Source organism: Polypterus senegalus, chromosome 7, assembly GCF_016835505.1.
Source record: "Polypterus senegalus isolate Bchr_013 chromosome 7, ASM1683550v1, whole genome shotgun sequence".
In the NCBI taxonomy this organism is placed as follows: Eukaryota; Metazoa; Chordata; class Cladistia; order Polypteriformes; family Polypteridae; genus Polypterus; species Polypterus senegalus.
This window is the reverse complement of record NC_053160.1, coordinates 40,810,262-40,826,169: the sequence shown is the minus strand read 5'-3', so window position 1 is coordinate 40,826,169 and position 15,908 is coordinate 40,810,262. Positions and strand designations below refer to the sequence as shown.

Sequence of the window (15,908 nt, the reverse complement as noted above, 5' to 3'; positions counted from 1 at the left end):
AAATAACCATACAAACATATGGTTTCTACATGATTTTCACCTATCGCGGGGGTCTGGAGCATACCCCTTGATCGAGGAGGGATTACTGTAATCCATTCCAGACCGTACGAACTGTATGTAAATATATATTTTTTTAGTTTTAAGCACAAATATAGTTAATTATACCATAGAATGCACAGTGTAATAGTAAACTAAATGTAAAAACATTGAATAACACTGAGAAAACCTTGAACAACAGAGAAAACTAACACTACAATAGTTTGCGCTATAGTGCTAGGAACCACTCAATAAAAACACTTTTTTTTTTAATGACTTTTAAGCACAGGGAAAAAAGTGAACATTTGAAAAATCCGTAATTTAATAAACCACCAAGAAAAGTAACATTGCCACAATGCACGCTATGAACCGATCGCTGTAAACAGAACTGTAAACAAAAACAAGCCTTTTCTACCTTATGCGCCCAGCCCTCCCTCTCTCGCTCGTTTGCTCTCTCTGTGTGTGTGTCTCTCTTTCGTGAGCCTGGAGCGCCTGTGTGTGCCTCTCTCTCCCGCGTGCCTGTGTGTGTGCGTGTGTGTGCCTCTCTCTCGTGTCTCTCTCTCTCGCAAGCCGGTGTGTGTGTGTCTGCTCTCTCTCTCTTACTCGCTCGCTCGCTGCACAGGAAATGCACAAGGAGAGACTGAACATGTACAAACCAAAAGGGAAACACTGGGTTGTTCATATACCGAGTGTGTGGTCGTGAACAGAGGCAAACGTTTGGCAAACATTTGGACGTAAACCGATTTGTACGTGTACTGAGACGTTTGTGAACCGAGATTCCACTGTATTCTCATCAGAAATGGGGGAGAAAACACAAAAAGTTGCAATACACTGTAACACTAAGGCATACAAAAACAGACATGTACAAACCAAAAGGGAAACACTGGCTTGTTCATATACCGGGTGTGTGGTCATGAACAGAGGCAAACGTTTGGCAAACATTTGGACGTAAACCGATTTGTACGTGTACTGAGACGTTTGTGAACCGAGATTCCACTGTATTCTCATCAGAAATGGGGGAGAAAACACAAAAAGTTGCAATACACTGTAACACTAAGGCATACAAAAACAGACATAATAGTGGGCTATCTGTATTTTGTTGTCTATTGTTTTTTTCACCTCAGTGCCTATTTTTATATAGAGGAAATATCAATTTCAATGTCCAAATATTTTTGGATGTTAAGAGTATGTCCTAATCATACCTAACATTAAACTTAACAAAAGTCACCATAAAAAGCTCATCCCAGGGAAAAATAACACTTTCTGAACAATACATTTCCCTTTTGCTTTCCACTTTGTGCAGGCACAGTTACAACTTAAAATATTTCTCTATTACTGGTTTATAGATTAGATTAGATAGATACTTTAATCCCAAGGGGAAATTCACAAAATGTTAATATATGTTAATATATATGCCAGTTTCAAGCACTACTAATGTTAATATTGTGTTAAGATCTACAAACACCAAAAATATCTATTTTGACAAGCTATACTGAAGACCTGAAATTGCGAATTTGGGAGTATATTTTTTCCTCTGCAATACAAATCACATATTTAGAAATGTCTTTCTAGGAAATACTGTCTAGTAGATTACTGATATAATGGCCAGCTAAACAGAAGGGGTTTTCACATTTCAGGTGTGATGCTAGATTAATGGAACCACAGCTGAGGATTTATTAAAGCACTGTATCAAACCCCACTGCCTAACAGTCAGTAGAAACAATATCCTGCTGCTGTGGTCAAGACTCCTATAAAGGCAACTAGAAAATGTAGTTGTTACAAGAGTTAGGTGGTTTAGGAGGTATGGGGTGATCTGGAAGAATTTCCTGGAACAATATTAATGACATTAGAAGTAATTCCAGGTCCATCTTTGGTCTCACCTGACAGAGGAAAAGAGCTGGCTAGGGAACTGAGAAAGGAAGGCTGGGAGGCAGAACTGAGTGATCTAATCCTGCAGAGTGATAGTTATAATGGAAGGCATTAGGAATGTGGCATAGTCTTTTGTTACTTTTATTTGAATTAAAAATGCAAGCCTACACTCCAATCACATCTTGATTGCTTCATTTCAAATCCATTGTGGTGGCACACAGAGCCAAAATTATGAAAACTGTATCACTGTCCAAGTCTTTAGTTAATTTTCTTTTAACAACATTGATTTTTTTTTTTGCCACTGGCATTTTGTGGTAGTTATAAGATCATCGTCATGATAGAATAAAAGTCATCATGCGCCTTCATGATGTCCAAGATGGTGCATAGTTTTCTATAGATTCTGTGAATTTGTTTTACTGGTTAGAATATTAGGATTAATAATTTTGTCTCGCCATTGAGCCCGACCTCCAGGCCTGGCTTCAGAGGGGGGCCCTGGTGACCCCCGTCCAGACAAGGGAAAACGGCATCCAATGTTTGTATGCATCATAGGAGGTTTTTGAACCACTCATTGTCACATCCCTCACCTTGGACCAGTTTGCCTTGGGTGACCCTACCAGGGGCATAAAGCCCCCGACAACAGAGCTCCTAGGATCACTGGGACACACAAACCCCTCCACCACAATAAGGTGGCGGCTCGAAGAGGCAACGTGGGTCCCCCTTCCCATGGGCTCACCACCTGTAGGAGGGGCCAAGGAGGTTGGGTGCAGTGTGAGTCGGGTGGTGGCCAAAGGCGGGAACCTTGGCAGTCTGATCCTCGGCTACAGAAGCTGGCTCTTGTGATGTGGAATATCACCTTTCTGAAGGGGAAGGAGCCTGAGCTAGTGCGCGAGGTTGAGAGGTTCTGGCTAGATATAGTCGGGCTCACCTTGACGCACAGCATGGACTCTGGAACCAATCTCCCTGAGAGGGACTGGACTCATTACCACTCTGGAGTTGCCCCCTGGTGAGAGGCACCGAGCGAGTGTGGGCATATTTATTACCCCCGGCATGGAGCCTGTTCACTGGGGTTCACCCCGGTAGACGAGAGGGTAGCCACCCTCTACCTTTGGGTGGATCCTAACTGTTGTTTGCACGTATGTGCCGACAGCATTCTGGAGTACCCACTCTTTTTAGAGTCCCATGGGGACATTGAGTCCGAATGGGCCATGTTCCGTGCCTCTATTGTTGAGGCGGCTGACCGAAGCTGTGGCTTTAAGGTGGTCGGTGCCTGTCATGGTGGCAATCCCCGAACCCGTTGGTGGACACCGTCCGTGAGGGATGGCGTCAAGCTGAAGGAGTCCTACAGAACCCTTTTGTCCAGAGGCGACTAATAGGTACTGGCAGGCCAAGTGGAATGCGGCTTCGGTAGTTGCTGAGGCAAAAACTCAGGCATGTGAGGAGTTTGGGGAGGCCATGGAGAATGACTTCCGGATGGCTTCGAGGAGATTCTGGTCCACAGAGGCGGCCTTAGGAGTACGCGGGGCCTTAGGCGAGTGTCATATGCGGGGCCGAGACCCATAAGTGTAAGCTAAATACCGTACCACAACACTCACGGGCTTGTCCGCCTCTAATGCTGTACACCTTATTATTGTTAAAAAACATGGTGCCTAATTCCGAAGAAATCCACCACCTACTGTATTTCAGTCTATAACAGATTTGAATGTCTTGCAGAGTCCCCGCCTATTGTATGATAAACTGACGGTGACAAAAGAATCTCCTATCTCAGGGCCCCCCTCAGGCCCAGGGCCTGGGGTGATTGCCCTAGTCGCCGCCCCCAAAGGCCGCCTCTGTGGTTCACCATCCACCATCTCAGGAGGGGGAAGCAGTGCAATGTCAAAACTGTATATGATGGGGATGGTGCGCTGCTGACCTCGACTCGGGACGCTGTTGGTTGGTGGGGGGAGTACTTTGAAGACCTCCTCAATCCCACTAACATGTCTTCCAATGAGGAAGCAGAGCCTGGGGACTTCTTTGGGACTCTTTAAGATGGGGGACCGGAGGGTGTGTTCCAACTACAGAGGGTAGCACACTCCTCAGCCTATTTGTCTATTTGGGGGTCCTGGAGAGGAGGGTCCGTCAGATAGTCGAACCTCAGATTCAGAAGGAACAGTGTGGTTTTTGTCCTTGTCCCGGAACAATGAACCAGCTCGACACCCTTGGCACAGTCCTGGAGGGTGCATGGGAGTTTGCCCAACCAGCCTACATGTGTTTTGTGGACTTAGAAAAGGCATTCGACCGTGTCCCTCGGGGAATCCTGTGGAGGGTGCCCCGGGAGTATGGGGTACCGGACCCCCTGATAATGCTGCTTGGTCCCTGTACAACCGGTATCAGAGCTTGGTCCGCATTGCCAGCAGTAAGTCGAACCCGTTTCCGGTGAGAGTTGGACTCCGCCAGGGCTCTTTGCCACCAATTCTGTTCATAACTTTTATGGACAGAATTTCCAGGAGCAGCCAGGGCGCTGAGGGGGTCCAGTTTGGTGGGCTCAGGATTGGGTCACTGCCTTTTCAGATGATGTTGTCCTGTTTGCTTTATCAGACTGTGATCTTCAGCTCTCTCTAGATTGGTTCGCAGCTGAGTGTGAAGCGGCTGGGATGGGAATCAGCACTTCCAAATCCGAGACCATGGTTCTTAGCTGGAAAAGGGTGGAGTGCCCTCTCAGGATTGGGAGCGAGATCCTGCCCCAAGTGGAGGAGTTCAAGTATCTCAGGGTCTTGTTCATGAGTGAGAGAAGAATAGAATGGGAGATCGGCAGGCGGATCAGTGCAGTGTCCGCAGTGATATGGGCTTTCCATCGGAGCTGAGCCAAAAGGCAAAGCTCTCAATTTACCAGTCGATCTATGTTCCTACCATCACCTATGGTCATGAGCTGTGGGTAGTGACCAAAGGAACAAGATCGCAAATACAAGTGGCTGAAATGAGTTTCCTCCTCAGGGTGTCTGGGCTTTCCATTAAAAAAGCTCAGTCATCCGGGAGGAGCTCAGAGTAGAGCCGCTGCTCCTCCGCATCGAGAGGAGTCAGATGAGGTGGCTCGGGCATCTGATCAGGATGCCTCCTGGACGCTTCCCTGGTGAAGTGTTCCGGGCACGTCTAACCAGGAGGAGGCCCCGGGGAAGACCCAGGACACGCTGGAGGGACTATGTCTCTAGGCTGGCCTGGGAACGCCTCAGAATTCCCCTGGAAAAGCTAGTAGATGTGGCCAGGTAGAGGAAAGTCTGGGCATCTCTGCTCAAGCTGCTGCCCTCGCAACCCGATCTGGGATAAGCGGAAGAGGGCGGGTGGATGGATGGATGATCTTTGACCTTTAAAATATATAAAAAAAGGGTAAAGAGAAAAAAATAGCCAAGAAATAATATTTAATGACTAACAAGGAGGAAGACATGAACCAGTATATTACTGTTAAGTAATAAAGCAAAGGGGATAGTAGAGGAGAGTAAAATAAATGTATAGTGATTTTGGAACAGAAACTGAACTAACAAAATAATAAAAATAAATTCTGGACATTAACTAAGGGAATGTCAGGGATAAAAATTGTAAACAATAAAGAAATTTTAGAAAAACTAAAACTAATTTCAGAAAACACTCCAAAAAGGAGGATGGACAGGAACATGATAGGAAAGAACAATTAAGACAAGAGGAAAAAGAAGGCAGAGATGGATATAAATAAATTAATTGTACAATTCTATTAAGAAAATGAAATTAGGAAATTCAGCATAAAGAGTCACAGAGAATTTATATAAAGTGGTATTCAAATCTTCCCTTTTACAAGTATCAGAAGGATTTCAAATAATGAAAGGAATACAATAAGACTCCTCCTTAAGCCCACAACTTTTTATCATTTTTATGAACAAAATTATTAAACAGTGCAAAGATGACCAAAAACCAAACGGGGGAACTGAAAGCTACACCCTTTGTAAATACAAAATGTAGTTTTTGCAGATAATATAGTGATGATCCTAGGAATCTGTGAATATCTGTAATACACAGCTGGAACAGAATGGAATGATTATTAGTAATAACAAAAGTGGTGCTTGTAAATGAGAAGAAAGAAGTCTTAGAAGAAGAATAAGACTGAATAAACTGGACTTAGAATTTGTGGTAAGAATATGTATGAATAATTATGAAGAAAAAATGTAAAATAGATAAAGTAATATACAGTAGAATACATATGTTCAACTGTGTTTACTATCAATTAAATAATATAATTATTAAGGAAAAAAGAAGTGGGAAGAAAGATTACAAATTTATAAGTCAGCGTACAAATCTTGTTGGATTATGGAGATGAAAGCTGGAATATAACTGTAAAGCACAGTAGAATAACTCCAGCAGCAGAAATTAAATACTTAAGAAGAAAAATAGAAAAAACAAAGATAAGGGAAGAATTAAACCAAGAACCCCACTGGGAAGAAACGGAAACAAATGTGTATTAAGAATGGATGATGACAGAATACATAGAACACTGCTGAAAATGAGAACAGAAGGAGTTGGAAAGATGCAAAGATAGAAAGAATAAGGAGAATGCAGTTAGAAAAGAGAAAGAGGTTCACAAAATAGAATAAATATCAAAAGTTGATTAGTAAAGCCTACATGCTATAAAGGTAAAAATTAATTGTGTGTTGCTTACCCTGTTGAAGACAGGCAGCATCATATAGAGTTTCTCTTCCTGCTCTTTCTGGGTCATGTGTCGTGGAGGATGGCAGAGTTCTGAGAAGAGGCGGCGTAGGTGCATAAGGCCCAGTGCATTATCCTGTGGGCTGCACTCCTCCTGCCGAGGTCGCCCCATAATCCTCTTCACCATGTTCATCTTCAGAGGCTTCTTGAAGAATAAGCCAACTCTGTAAAAGAACAGAAAGAAGGTCATGGCTAAAAATCACTATGCCAAGAGGATAAAGGCAACATCTAAATAAATTATATGGTTAAAATAATAAGTAGAAGGTGAATGCAAATGAATACATTTCTTTTACTGACAAACCTTTACAGTATAAGGAGCTTTTAATAAGTACTTACTAGCCAACCCGCGGAGTAGCATACGCCGCATAATTATGTATTGATGAGTTAACACCTCCTGAAAGACAGTTGTCCAAATGGGGTTGGTTTTGAGGATATGACTGTAGGTGAATGAAAAGATGCAACTCTGGAGAGGGCAACATACAATACAGCATTTTACACGCTGCATATAGCGATTCACATTCGCGGCAAACTGTTTTACACACCACATACAGCGATTCACATCCGCGACAAATAGGATTCTTCTTAGATGGTGCTGTCGCGTCCACCCATGCTCTCGAAGCATACACACTGCCTGGTCATGTGCCCGGCTGCAAAAGCAACTGACAGAGACCCGCCCACCAACTGTAAGACCATGGGAAACCCCTCAGAAACTGTTTTACACGCCGCATACAGCGATTTACATCCGTGACAAACATGCCTCTTCTTAGATAGTCCTACCACGTCCAGCCTCGTTCTCGAAGCATGCACACTGCCTGGTCATGTGCCTGCTCGCAAGAGAAACTCATGGAGAGCTGCCCACCAGCTGCCTGTGTGAGTGCCTCTGCCTGTCTCTGGCACTGCCTGTGTGTGTGCGTGGCTTTCTCTTGCGCTGCCTCTGTCTGAACTGGTCAGGCACAGAGAAGGTCAGCTCAGTGCTGTCATCAAGCAGAGAAACGGGGCTTGTCGGTTTATGAAAATGAGGGCTGCCTCAGAAGGGATAGGGGAAGTACATGAACACTGCCACTGACCAATACAGTAGACAGACGAATGAAGAAGGGCAGGTGTCCTGCACAGGAAAATGACACAGGATCATATGTACTGTGAGCTGTGTAATGAAACAATGAAGGTTCATTGAAAATCAAGTAAACATGTTTAAAAATGCTTGGGGAAGGAAGGGTAGGGAGTGAAATACAGGAGGAAGCAGTTTCCTCACATCCAAGAAAAGCCAAGACTAACGACATTAGTTTAAATGCTATTGCAACTCAGTTATACTGTCCCAAACATCAACATTTGAGGGGGTTGAATACTGTACATATTATTCATGATATTTCACATTAATTTTCAATGATTCTCTTCTGTACAGTCCTTATGTCTGTCCTATTTTGAACCTCACTTTTCATAAAAAGTTCTTCCCTTGATTGTCTACATTTGAGACTCCTGTGTCTTCTCTCTTTTACCCATGAAGAGGTCACTACAAAACTTTTACAGGAAGAAACCAATGGTTATAGTAGTCCGGTATACACTGGTACTCAGTATCTGCATTTTCCCCTTCTGGCTCTCACAGTACTGCCAGTTTCTCACAAAGTCACCCACTTGCTCTCTGAAATTGCTTACATAATGTATATTTGCATCCACAGGGACCACCCCCACTGACCATTTAAAATGCTCCAAAGCATAGTATCAGCAATTATTTTCTTCCATTTCAACCACAAGACAAAATAAACCCAAAACTAAAACATTTAATTGATTACATAGGCAACCTAAATGTGTACATATGTTAAAGTAAATGCAATTCAGTGTTACAAGTTTATTGTCTGGCTATGGCTATAGAAACATAGACCTGTCTCATTTGACTAAACAACATAAACACATGAAAATAGTAAATATTTAAAAATAATAATAATAATAATAGATACTCAAAATTCCCATTATTGCTACTAATTAACCATTTTACTGGAAACTGTATTTTTTTGACATTTTGTTTTGCAGTTATTATCAACATAAGCCAAGGTCAGTCAATAAGAAACCCAAGAATTGACCTATGGTAGGAATGTTTTATCCATATGCAGCATGTTAAAGACTAAGCAGATCGAGTAATATTTTTAGCCCTGCTTAAGAAAAAAAAGGCTACAAATATTGTATACAAAAAAAGCACTTAGTTACATAGTACTTCTCATACATTCAGTTAACAGATGGCACTATAACTAAAGGCTGTTGTATTAAGAAATGTCCCGAGTGAACACTTAGCCCACAGGTAGCCAATGGCAGTTTACAATGAATATCTAAACTAAAGTGTTGTTGTTTTTTTTCCTCTTTTGTTGTTTAAGACTTGTATTCAAGTTGCTAAAATACTAAACAGCTAATCAACATAGAAATCTTAGAATATTACACCAAGCTTTATATTTAAGTACAGTCATGTGACGATTCATGGCTTAGTACTGTCTGAACTGCCTGCATGTGTTACTATCCCCTTACTTAAAAATAACCACTGTAATCTTGAGATAGTGGTTTTATCAAATAAAGAATAACATCTCTCAGATTACGAATTTGATGCTGTTGAAATTGTATTATGTGCAAGGTAAGCTATGTTGACATGATTATTTTCAAATCAATCAACAGTTGCTTCACAAAAGAGAGACAAAAAAACATGGAGACATTGTCTATTGACACATTAGGAATCTGTGATGCTTGATTAATTTTTCAGGTTAATTAACATGACATTTTAGAGCAATTAGACTGCTTGTCTCTAAATCAAGTCTTATAATTAGGACCAATTTATTTAACTATTGGGTGCTCTTCTCATAATCCAGTTTAAGTGTCTTTCAAGTGGTTTCATATCCGTGTGCCATGCTGACTCCAAATGAAAATGTTAATTGACACAACTGGCAGTAATCTCCAAATGTATATTAGCTGTTTTGAAGCTGGATAAAACACAATAGTCATCCACATTATGTCATGGAGATTAATCCACTTATGGCAAAGCTTTCAAAAAACAATAGTAGGGAATTTCTTTGATATTTATTATTATGCCTTATCCGGCTTCCTAGACTATTATGGTAAATGTCAGCCCTGCTCTTTTAACAGAAGCTCTAGATGGGCAAAGTGTGTAAAAGCATGTTAAGCACAACAATTTATGTGCAAAGCTTCTAGTGATCCACGTTTAGATACACCACTGGCCACTTTATTAGGTACACCAATATCTAATCAGCCAATCACATGGCAGCAACTCAATGCATTTAGGCATGTAGACATTGTCGAGATGACTTGCTGAATTTTAAACCAAGCATCAGAATGGGGAAGAAAGGTGATTTAAGTGATTTTGAACATGACATGGTTGTTGGTGCCAGACGGGCTGGTCTAGGTCTTTCAGAAAATGCTGATCTGTTGGGATTTTCACACATATCCATCCATCCATCCTCTTCCGCTTATCCGAGATCGGGTTGTGGGGGCAGCAGCTTGAGCAGAGATGCCCAGACTTCCCTCTCCTCGGCCACTTCTTCTAGCTCTTCCAGGGGAATCCTGAGGCGTTCCCAGGCCAGCCAAGTCCCTCCAGCGTGTGCTGGATCTTCCCTGGGGCCTCCTTCCAGTTAGACGTGCCCGGAACACCTCACCAGGGAGGTGTCCGGGAGGAATTCTGATCAGGATCCCGAGCCACCTTGTCTGACTTCTCTCGATGTGGAGGAGCAGCGGCTCTCCTCTGAGCCCCTCCCGGATGACTGAGCTTCTCACCCTATCCTTAAGGGAAAGCCCAGACACCCTGCGATTCTTGCAGTCACTACCCATAGCTCATGACCATAGGTGAGGGTAGGAACACAGATCGCCTGGTAAATTGAGAGCTTTGCGCCTTACGGCTCAGCTCAGCTCCTTTTTCACCACAACAGACCGATGCAGAGCCCACATCACTGCGGATGCCGCACCAATGTGCCTGTCGATCTCACGCTCCATTCTTCCCTCACTCGTGAACAAGACCCTGAGATACTTGAACTCCTCCACTTGGGGCAGGATCTCGCTCCCAACCCTAAGAGGGCACTCCACCCTTTTCTGGCGGAGGACCATGATCTCGGATTTGGTGGTGCTGATTCTTATCCCAACCGCTTTACACTCAGCTACGAACTGATCCAGAAAGAGCTGAAGATCACGGCCTGATGAAGCAAACAGGACAGCATCATCTGCAAAAAGCAGTGACCCAATCCTGAGTCCACCAAACCGGACCCCCTCAACACCCTGGCTGTGCCTAGAAATTCTGTCCATGAAAGTTATGAACAGAATCGGTGACAAAGGGCAGCCCAGGCTGAGTTCAACTCTCACTGGAAACGGGTTTGACTTGCTGCCGGCAATGTGGACCAAATTCTGACACTGGTTGTACAGGGACCGAACAGCCCTTATCAGGGGGTCCGGTACCCCATACTTCTGGAGCACCCCCCACAGGATTCCCCGAGGGACATGCCTTTACCAAGTCCACAAAACACCTGTAGACTGGTTGGGCAAACTCCCATGCACCCTCCAGGACCCTGCTAAGGGTGTAGAGCTGGTCCACTGTTCCGCGACCAGGACGAAAACCACACTGTTCCTCCTAATTCCAAGGTTCGACTAACTGATGGACCCTCCTCTCCAGGACCCCCGAATAGACTTTTCCTGGGAGGCTGAGAAGTGTAATCCCTCTGTAGTTGGAACACACCCTCCGACCCCCCTCCTTAAAGAGGGGGACCACCACCCCGGTCTGCCAATCCAGAGGCACTGTTCCCGATGTCCATGTGATGTTGCAGAGGTGTGTCAACCAGGACAGTCCTACAACATCCAGAGCCTTGAGGTAATCCAGGCATATCTCATCCACCCCCGGGGCCCTGCCACCAAGGAGTTTTTTGACCACCTTGGTGACCTCACTTCCAGAGATGGGGGAGCCCACCTCTGAGTCCCCAGGTCCTGTTTCCTCATTGGAAGGCATGTTAATGTGATTGAGGAGGTCTTCAAAGTATTCCCCCCACCAACCCACAACGTCCCGAGTCGAGGTCAGCAGCACACCATCCCCACCATATACAGTGTTGACACTGCACTGCTACCCCCTCCCGAGACGGCAGATGGTGGACCAGAATCTCCTTGAAGCCATCCGAGCCTCCCCAAACTCCTCCCACGCCCGAGTTTTTGCCTCAGCGACCACCGAAGCCACATTCCACTTGGCCTGCCGGTACCTATCAGTTGCCTCCAGAGTCCCAAAGGACAAAAGGGTCCTGTAGGACTTCTTCTTCAGCTTGACGGCATCCCTCACCGCCGGTGTCCGCCAGCGGGTTTGGGGATTGACACCACGACAGGCACCAACCACCTTACGGCCACAGCTCCGGTCAGCCGCCTCAACAACAGAGGTACGGAACATGGCCCATTCGGACTCAATGTCCCCCACCTCCCTCAGTGCATGGTCTGCCGGAGGTGGGAGTTGAAGCTACTTCTGACAGGGGACTCTGCCAGACATTCCCAGCAGACCCTCACAACACATTTGGGCCTACCAGGCCTGACCGGCATCCTCCCCCACCATCGAAGCCTACTCACCACCAGGTGGTGATCAGTTGATCAGGATTCTCACACATAGCCAGCTCTAAACTTTAAAGAGAATGGGCCGAAAAGGGAAAATATCCAGTGAGTGGCAGTCGTCTAGGCAAAAATGCCTTGTTGATGCCAGAGATTAGAGGATAATGGTCAGACTGGTTCGAGCTAACAGAAAAGCAACAGTAACACAAATAACCTCTCATTACAACTGAGGTATACATAAGAGCATCTCTGAATGCATCGGACCATGAAACACATGGGCTACAGCAGCAGGAGACCATAACGGGTGCCAATCCGGTCAACTAAGAACAGGAAACTGAGACTACAATTCACACTGGCTCAACAAAATTGGACAGTATAAGATTGGAAAAACACTGCCTGGTCTGACGAGTCTTGATTTCCACTGCAACATCTGGACGGTAGGGTCAGATTTTGGCATCAACAACATGAAATCAGAGATCCATCCTGCCTTGTATCAATGATTCAGGCTAGTAGTGGTGGTTTAATAGTGTGGAGGATATTTTCTTGGCACACTTTGGGCCCCTTAGTACCAAGTGGGCATCATTCAAATGTCACAGCCTACCTGATTATTGTTGCTGACCATACCCTTCCCTTTATGACCACAGTGTACTCATCTTCTGATGGCTACTTCTATTAGGATAACACATTAGGTCACAAAGCTCAGATCACATCAGATTGTTTTCTTGAACATGACAATGCATTCAGTGTATTGAAATGGTCTCCACATTCACCAGAACACCTGCGGGATGTGGTGGAATAGGAGATTCGCATCATAGATGTAAAACCGACAAATCTGCAGCAACTATGTGATGCTATCATGTCAATATGGACCAAAATCCCTGAGGAATGTTTCCAGCATCTTGTTGAATCTATTCCAAAAGGAACTGCAGTAGTTCTGAAGGCAAAAGGGAGTCCAACCTGTTACTAGCAAGGTGTACTTAATAAATTGTCTAGTGATATATATCTGCATACAAGATTTGTCAGAGTTGCCTCCATTTCCTGAGGAGGTTAAGGTCATTTGGTGTATGCAGGCCACTCTTTACATGTTTTCTACCAGTCTGTAGCAGCCAATATAATTTACTATGTAGTACAGTGATCCCTCCTCGATCGCGGGGATTGCGTTCCAGAACCCCCCGCGAAAGGTGAAAATCTGCGAAGTAAAAACTATACGATTATATTGTTATTTTTATATTGTCATGCTTGGGTCACATATTTGCACAGAAACACAGGAGGTTGAAGAGACAGGGACTTTAAAACACTGCAAACAAACATGTCTCTTTTTCAAAAGTTTAAACTGTGTTCCATGACAAGACAGAGATGACAGTTCCGTCTCACAATTAAAAGAATGCAAACATATCTTCCTCTTGAAAGGAGTGCATGTCAGAAGCAGAGAATGACAGAGAGAGAAATGCAAACAATCAAAAATCAATAGGTGCCTTTAAGTATGCAAAGCACTGCCCGACAAAGCAGGCACAAGGAAGGGAGCAATGTGAAGGTAGTCTTTCAGCATTTTTCAGAGGAGCGTCGGTATCCTCTAGGCCAGTGTGCGAACAGCCCCTCGGCTCACACCCCCTCTGTCAGGAGCTGAGAATGTCAGAGAGAGAGAGAGAGAGAGAGAAAAGCAAACAATCAAAAATCAATAGGTGCTGTTCGAGCTTTTAGGTATGCAAAGTAACGCGCGGAAAGCATATCGTATATCATTGAGGAGTTTTATTTAATATGTAATGCGTGCTCTGATTGGGTAGCTTCTCAGCCATCCGCCAATAGCGTCCCTTGTATGAAGTCAACTGGGCAAACCAACTGAGGAAGCATGTACCATAAATTAAAAGACCCATTGTCCGCAGAAATCCACGAACCAGCGTAAAATCCGTGATATATATTTAGATATGCTTACATATAAAATCCGTGATGGAGTGAAGCCGCAAAAGTCGAAGCACGATATAACGAGGGATCACTGTAGTGTGCTGAGGAAATGGCATTAGCACAGGTGATACCAACACACTAAAAAAACATATTTAAAAAACTGGTTCAACTTTGGGAGTCGGGGGGACTCAAAAGAGTAAGTGAATGGAAAGAGGCCCTGAGCAAGCTGCTTTTGTATCTTGAACCATGACTCTCATCACCTGTATGAGATATTAACTAGACAGGGCATATTTAGTAACAGACTGAGACAACTATGTTGCTTCAAATAGCACAATGTGAGGTTGTTTTCTACCTTCAGCCACCAAGTTCTATACTGAGACACCCCTCAGCTGAGGGTGGGCTGGGTGGTGCTGAGTTGATCTAGCAAATATCTTAACACACAATGATGCTATGTGCAATATACTGTGCCAATAACTGACATCCTCTACTGTTAAATTATAACTTATAATCACTTTATCCTTTAGAAAGAGCTGAACGCTCTTAATATGCAGTACTTATAGATATTTCTTATTATATTTTATACCTTGTTAGCATATGTAAAATTCTGATATATTTCAGGTATATTTGTGCCTTTTTGTCTGCTGCTGTGACCCTGCAATTTTCTTCTGGATTAAAAAAAGTTTCTATCTAAATTTACTATCAATCATCTTTAAACTGCAACATTACTAAGAACATGGCAAGAAGGCTAATAACACAGGGTGGCACTGGGAAACAAGAAATTTTGGAACTAGGTGTTGGCGACCCTCGGGTTGTTTGGGACCAATGCAACCTCGTTTAGAATCCCTTGCCATTAGTTAAAATGGAGCAGGGGAGTGGTGCGCAATTAGCGTTCACTGTGAAAGCCTTTTATAAGCATGACGATAGTTTGACTGCAGAGCAAAGGGAATTTCGGCATCATTAACAGGTAGGACGTTATGATCGTGTCCCGTCTGCTCATGCGATTATAACATAGGTGCGTACCTTTTGCAGAAACAATATTCAGCCTTAAAAAAAAAAAAAGTCCCCAGGTACAGCCACTTTGCATACTTCCTGACAAACAATAGTAGCTATATGACAATTGTTTGGAAGGCATTTCAAACAACGGTGACATTCAAAGGCCTCCAAGATCCCCAGATCTCACTGTTTGTGATTTTTGTCTGTGGGGACATCTTAAAAGCCAAGTGTACCACACACATCCTGCAACCTTTGCTAAACTAAAAAGGAGGATTGAAGAGGAAATCGCTGGCATTCCTCTTGACATGTTACATCTAGCAATGTAGAATTTCCACAATTCTATTCTCAATTGGAGAAATGGATAACCCCTTCATGATGTCTTCTTTAAAACATAAAATGAATATTCAATGAAAATTGATTACCATCAATAACTGCATATCCTGTACAATGCATTTCATTATTAAATGTATTCTGTAATGTGTTTATTTGTTTTTTCAACATCAATTGAAAATTTCCCATTTCCACGCACCATCCTGTATTTTAGTTAAAAAAATCCACAAGCAAGAAGTTTGCAGTGCAGTAACAGAAATTACCTACACAAATGGAGATAAAAAAATATTTATACAAGTACTATAAGTCTTTATACATCTCCCAGTTTAAGGCGATGAGACAAATGAAGTAGTTGTTTGGTACAATGCAATACCACAGCTAGGTACTCTTAATGCAGAAGAACCTCTGACACACTCAGAATTACTGGATACTATAGACTCACTACAAAGTGAGAAAGCAGCAGGCCCTGATGGCTACCCAGTAGAATTTATTAAAAAAAAAAAAATCAA

The 15,908-nt window shown here is 43.5% G+C and overlaps 1 protein-coding gene across 7 annotated transcripts in view; it reads right to left on the bottom strand.

Moving 5' to 3' along the window:
• Positions 1–15,908, bottom strand: part of wdfy3 (WD repeat and FYVE domain containing 3) — a 335,886-nt gene that overhangs the window by 232,116 nt on the left and 87,862 nt on the right. For all 7 annotated transcript variants that reach the window (XM_039758522.1, XM_039758515.1, XM_039758516.1 and 4 more), the window contains exon 2: positions 6,566–6,776. In XM_039758522.1, the coding sequence (XP_039614456.1) occupies positions 6,566–6,745 (180 nt within the window). In that variant the 5' untranslated portion in view covers positions 6,746–6,776. The remainder of the gene's footprint in view (positions 1–6,565; positions 6,777–15,908) is intronic.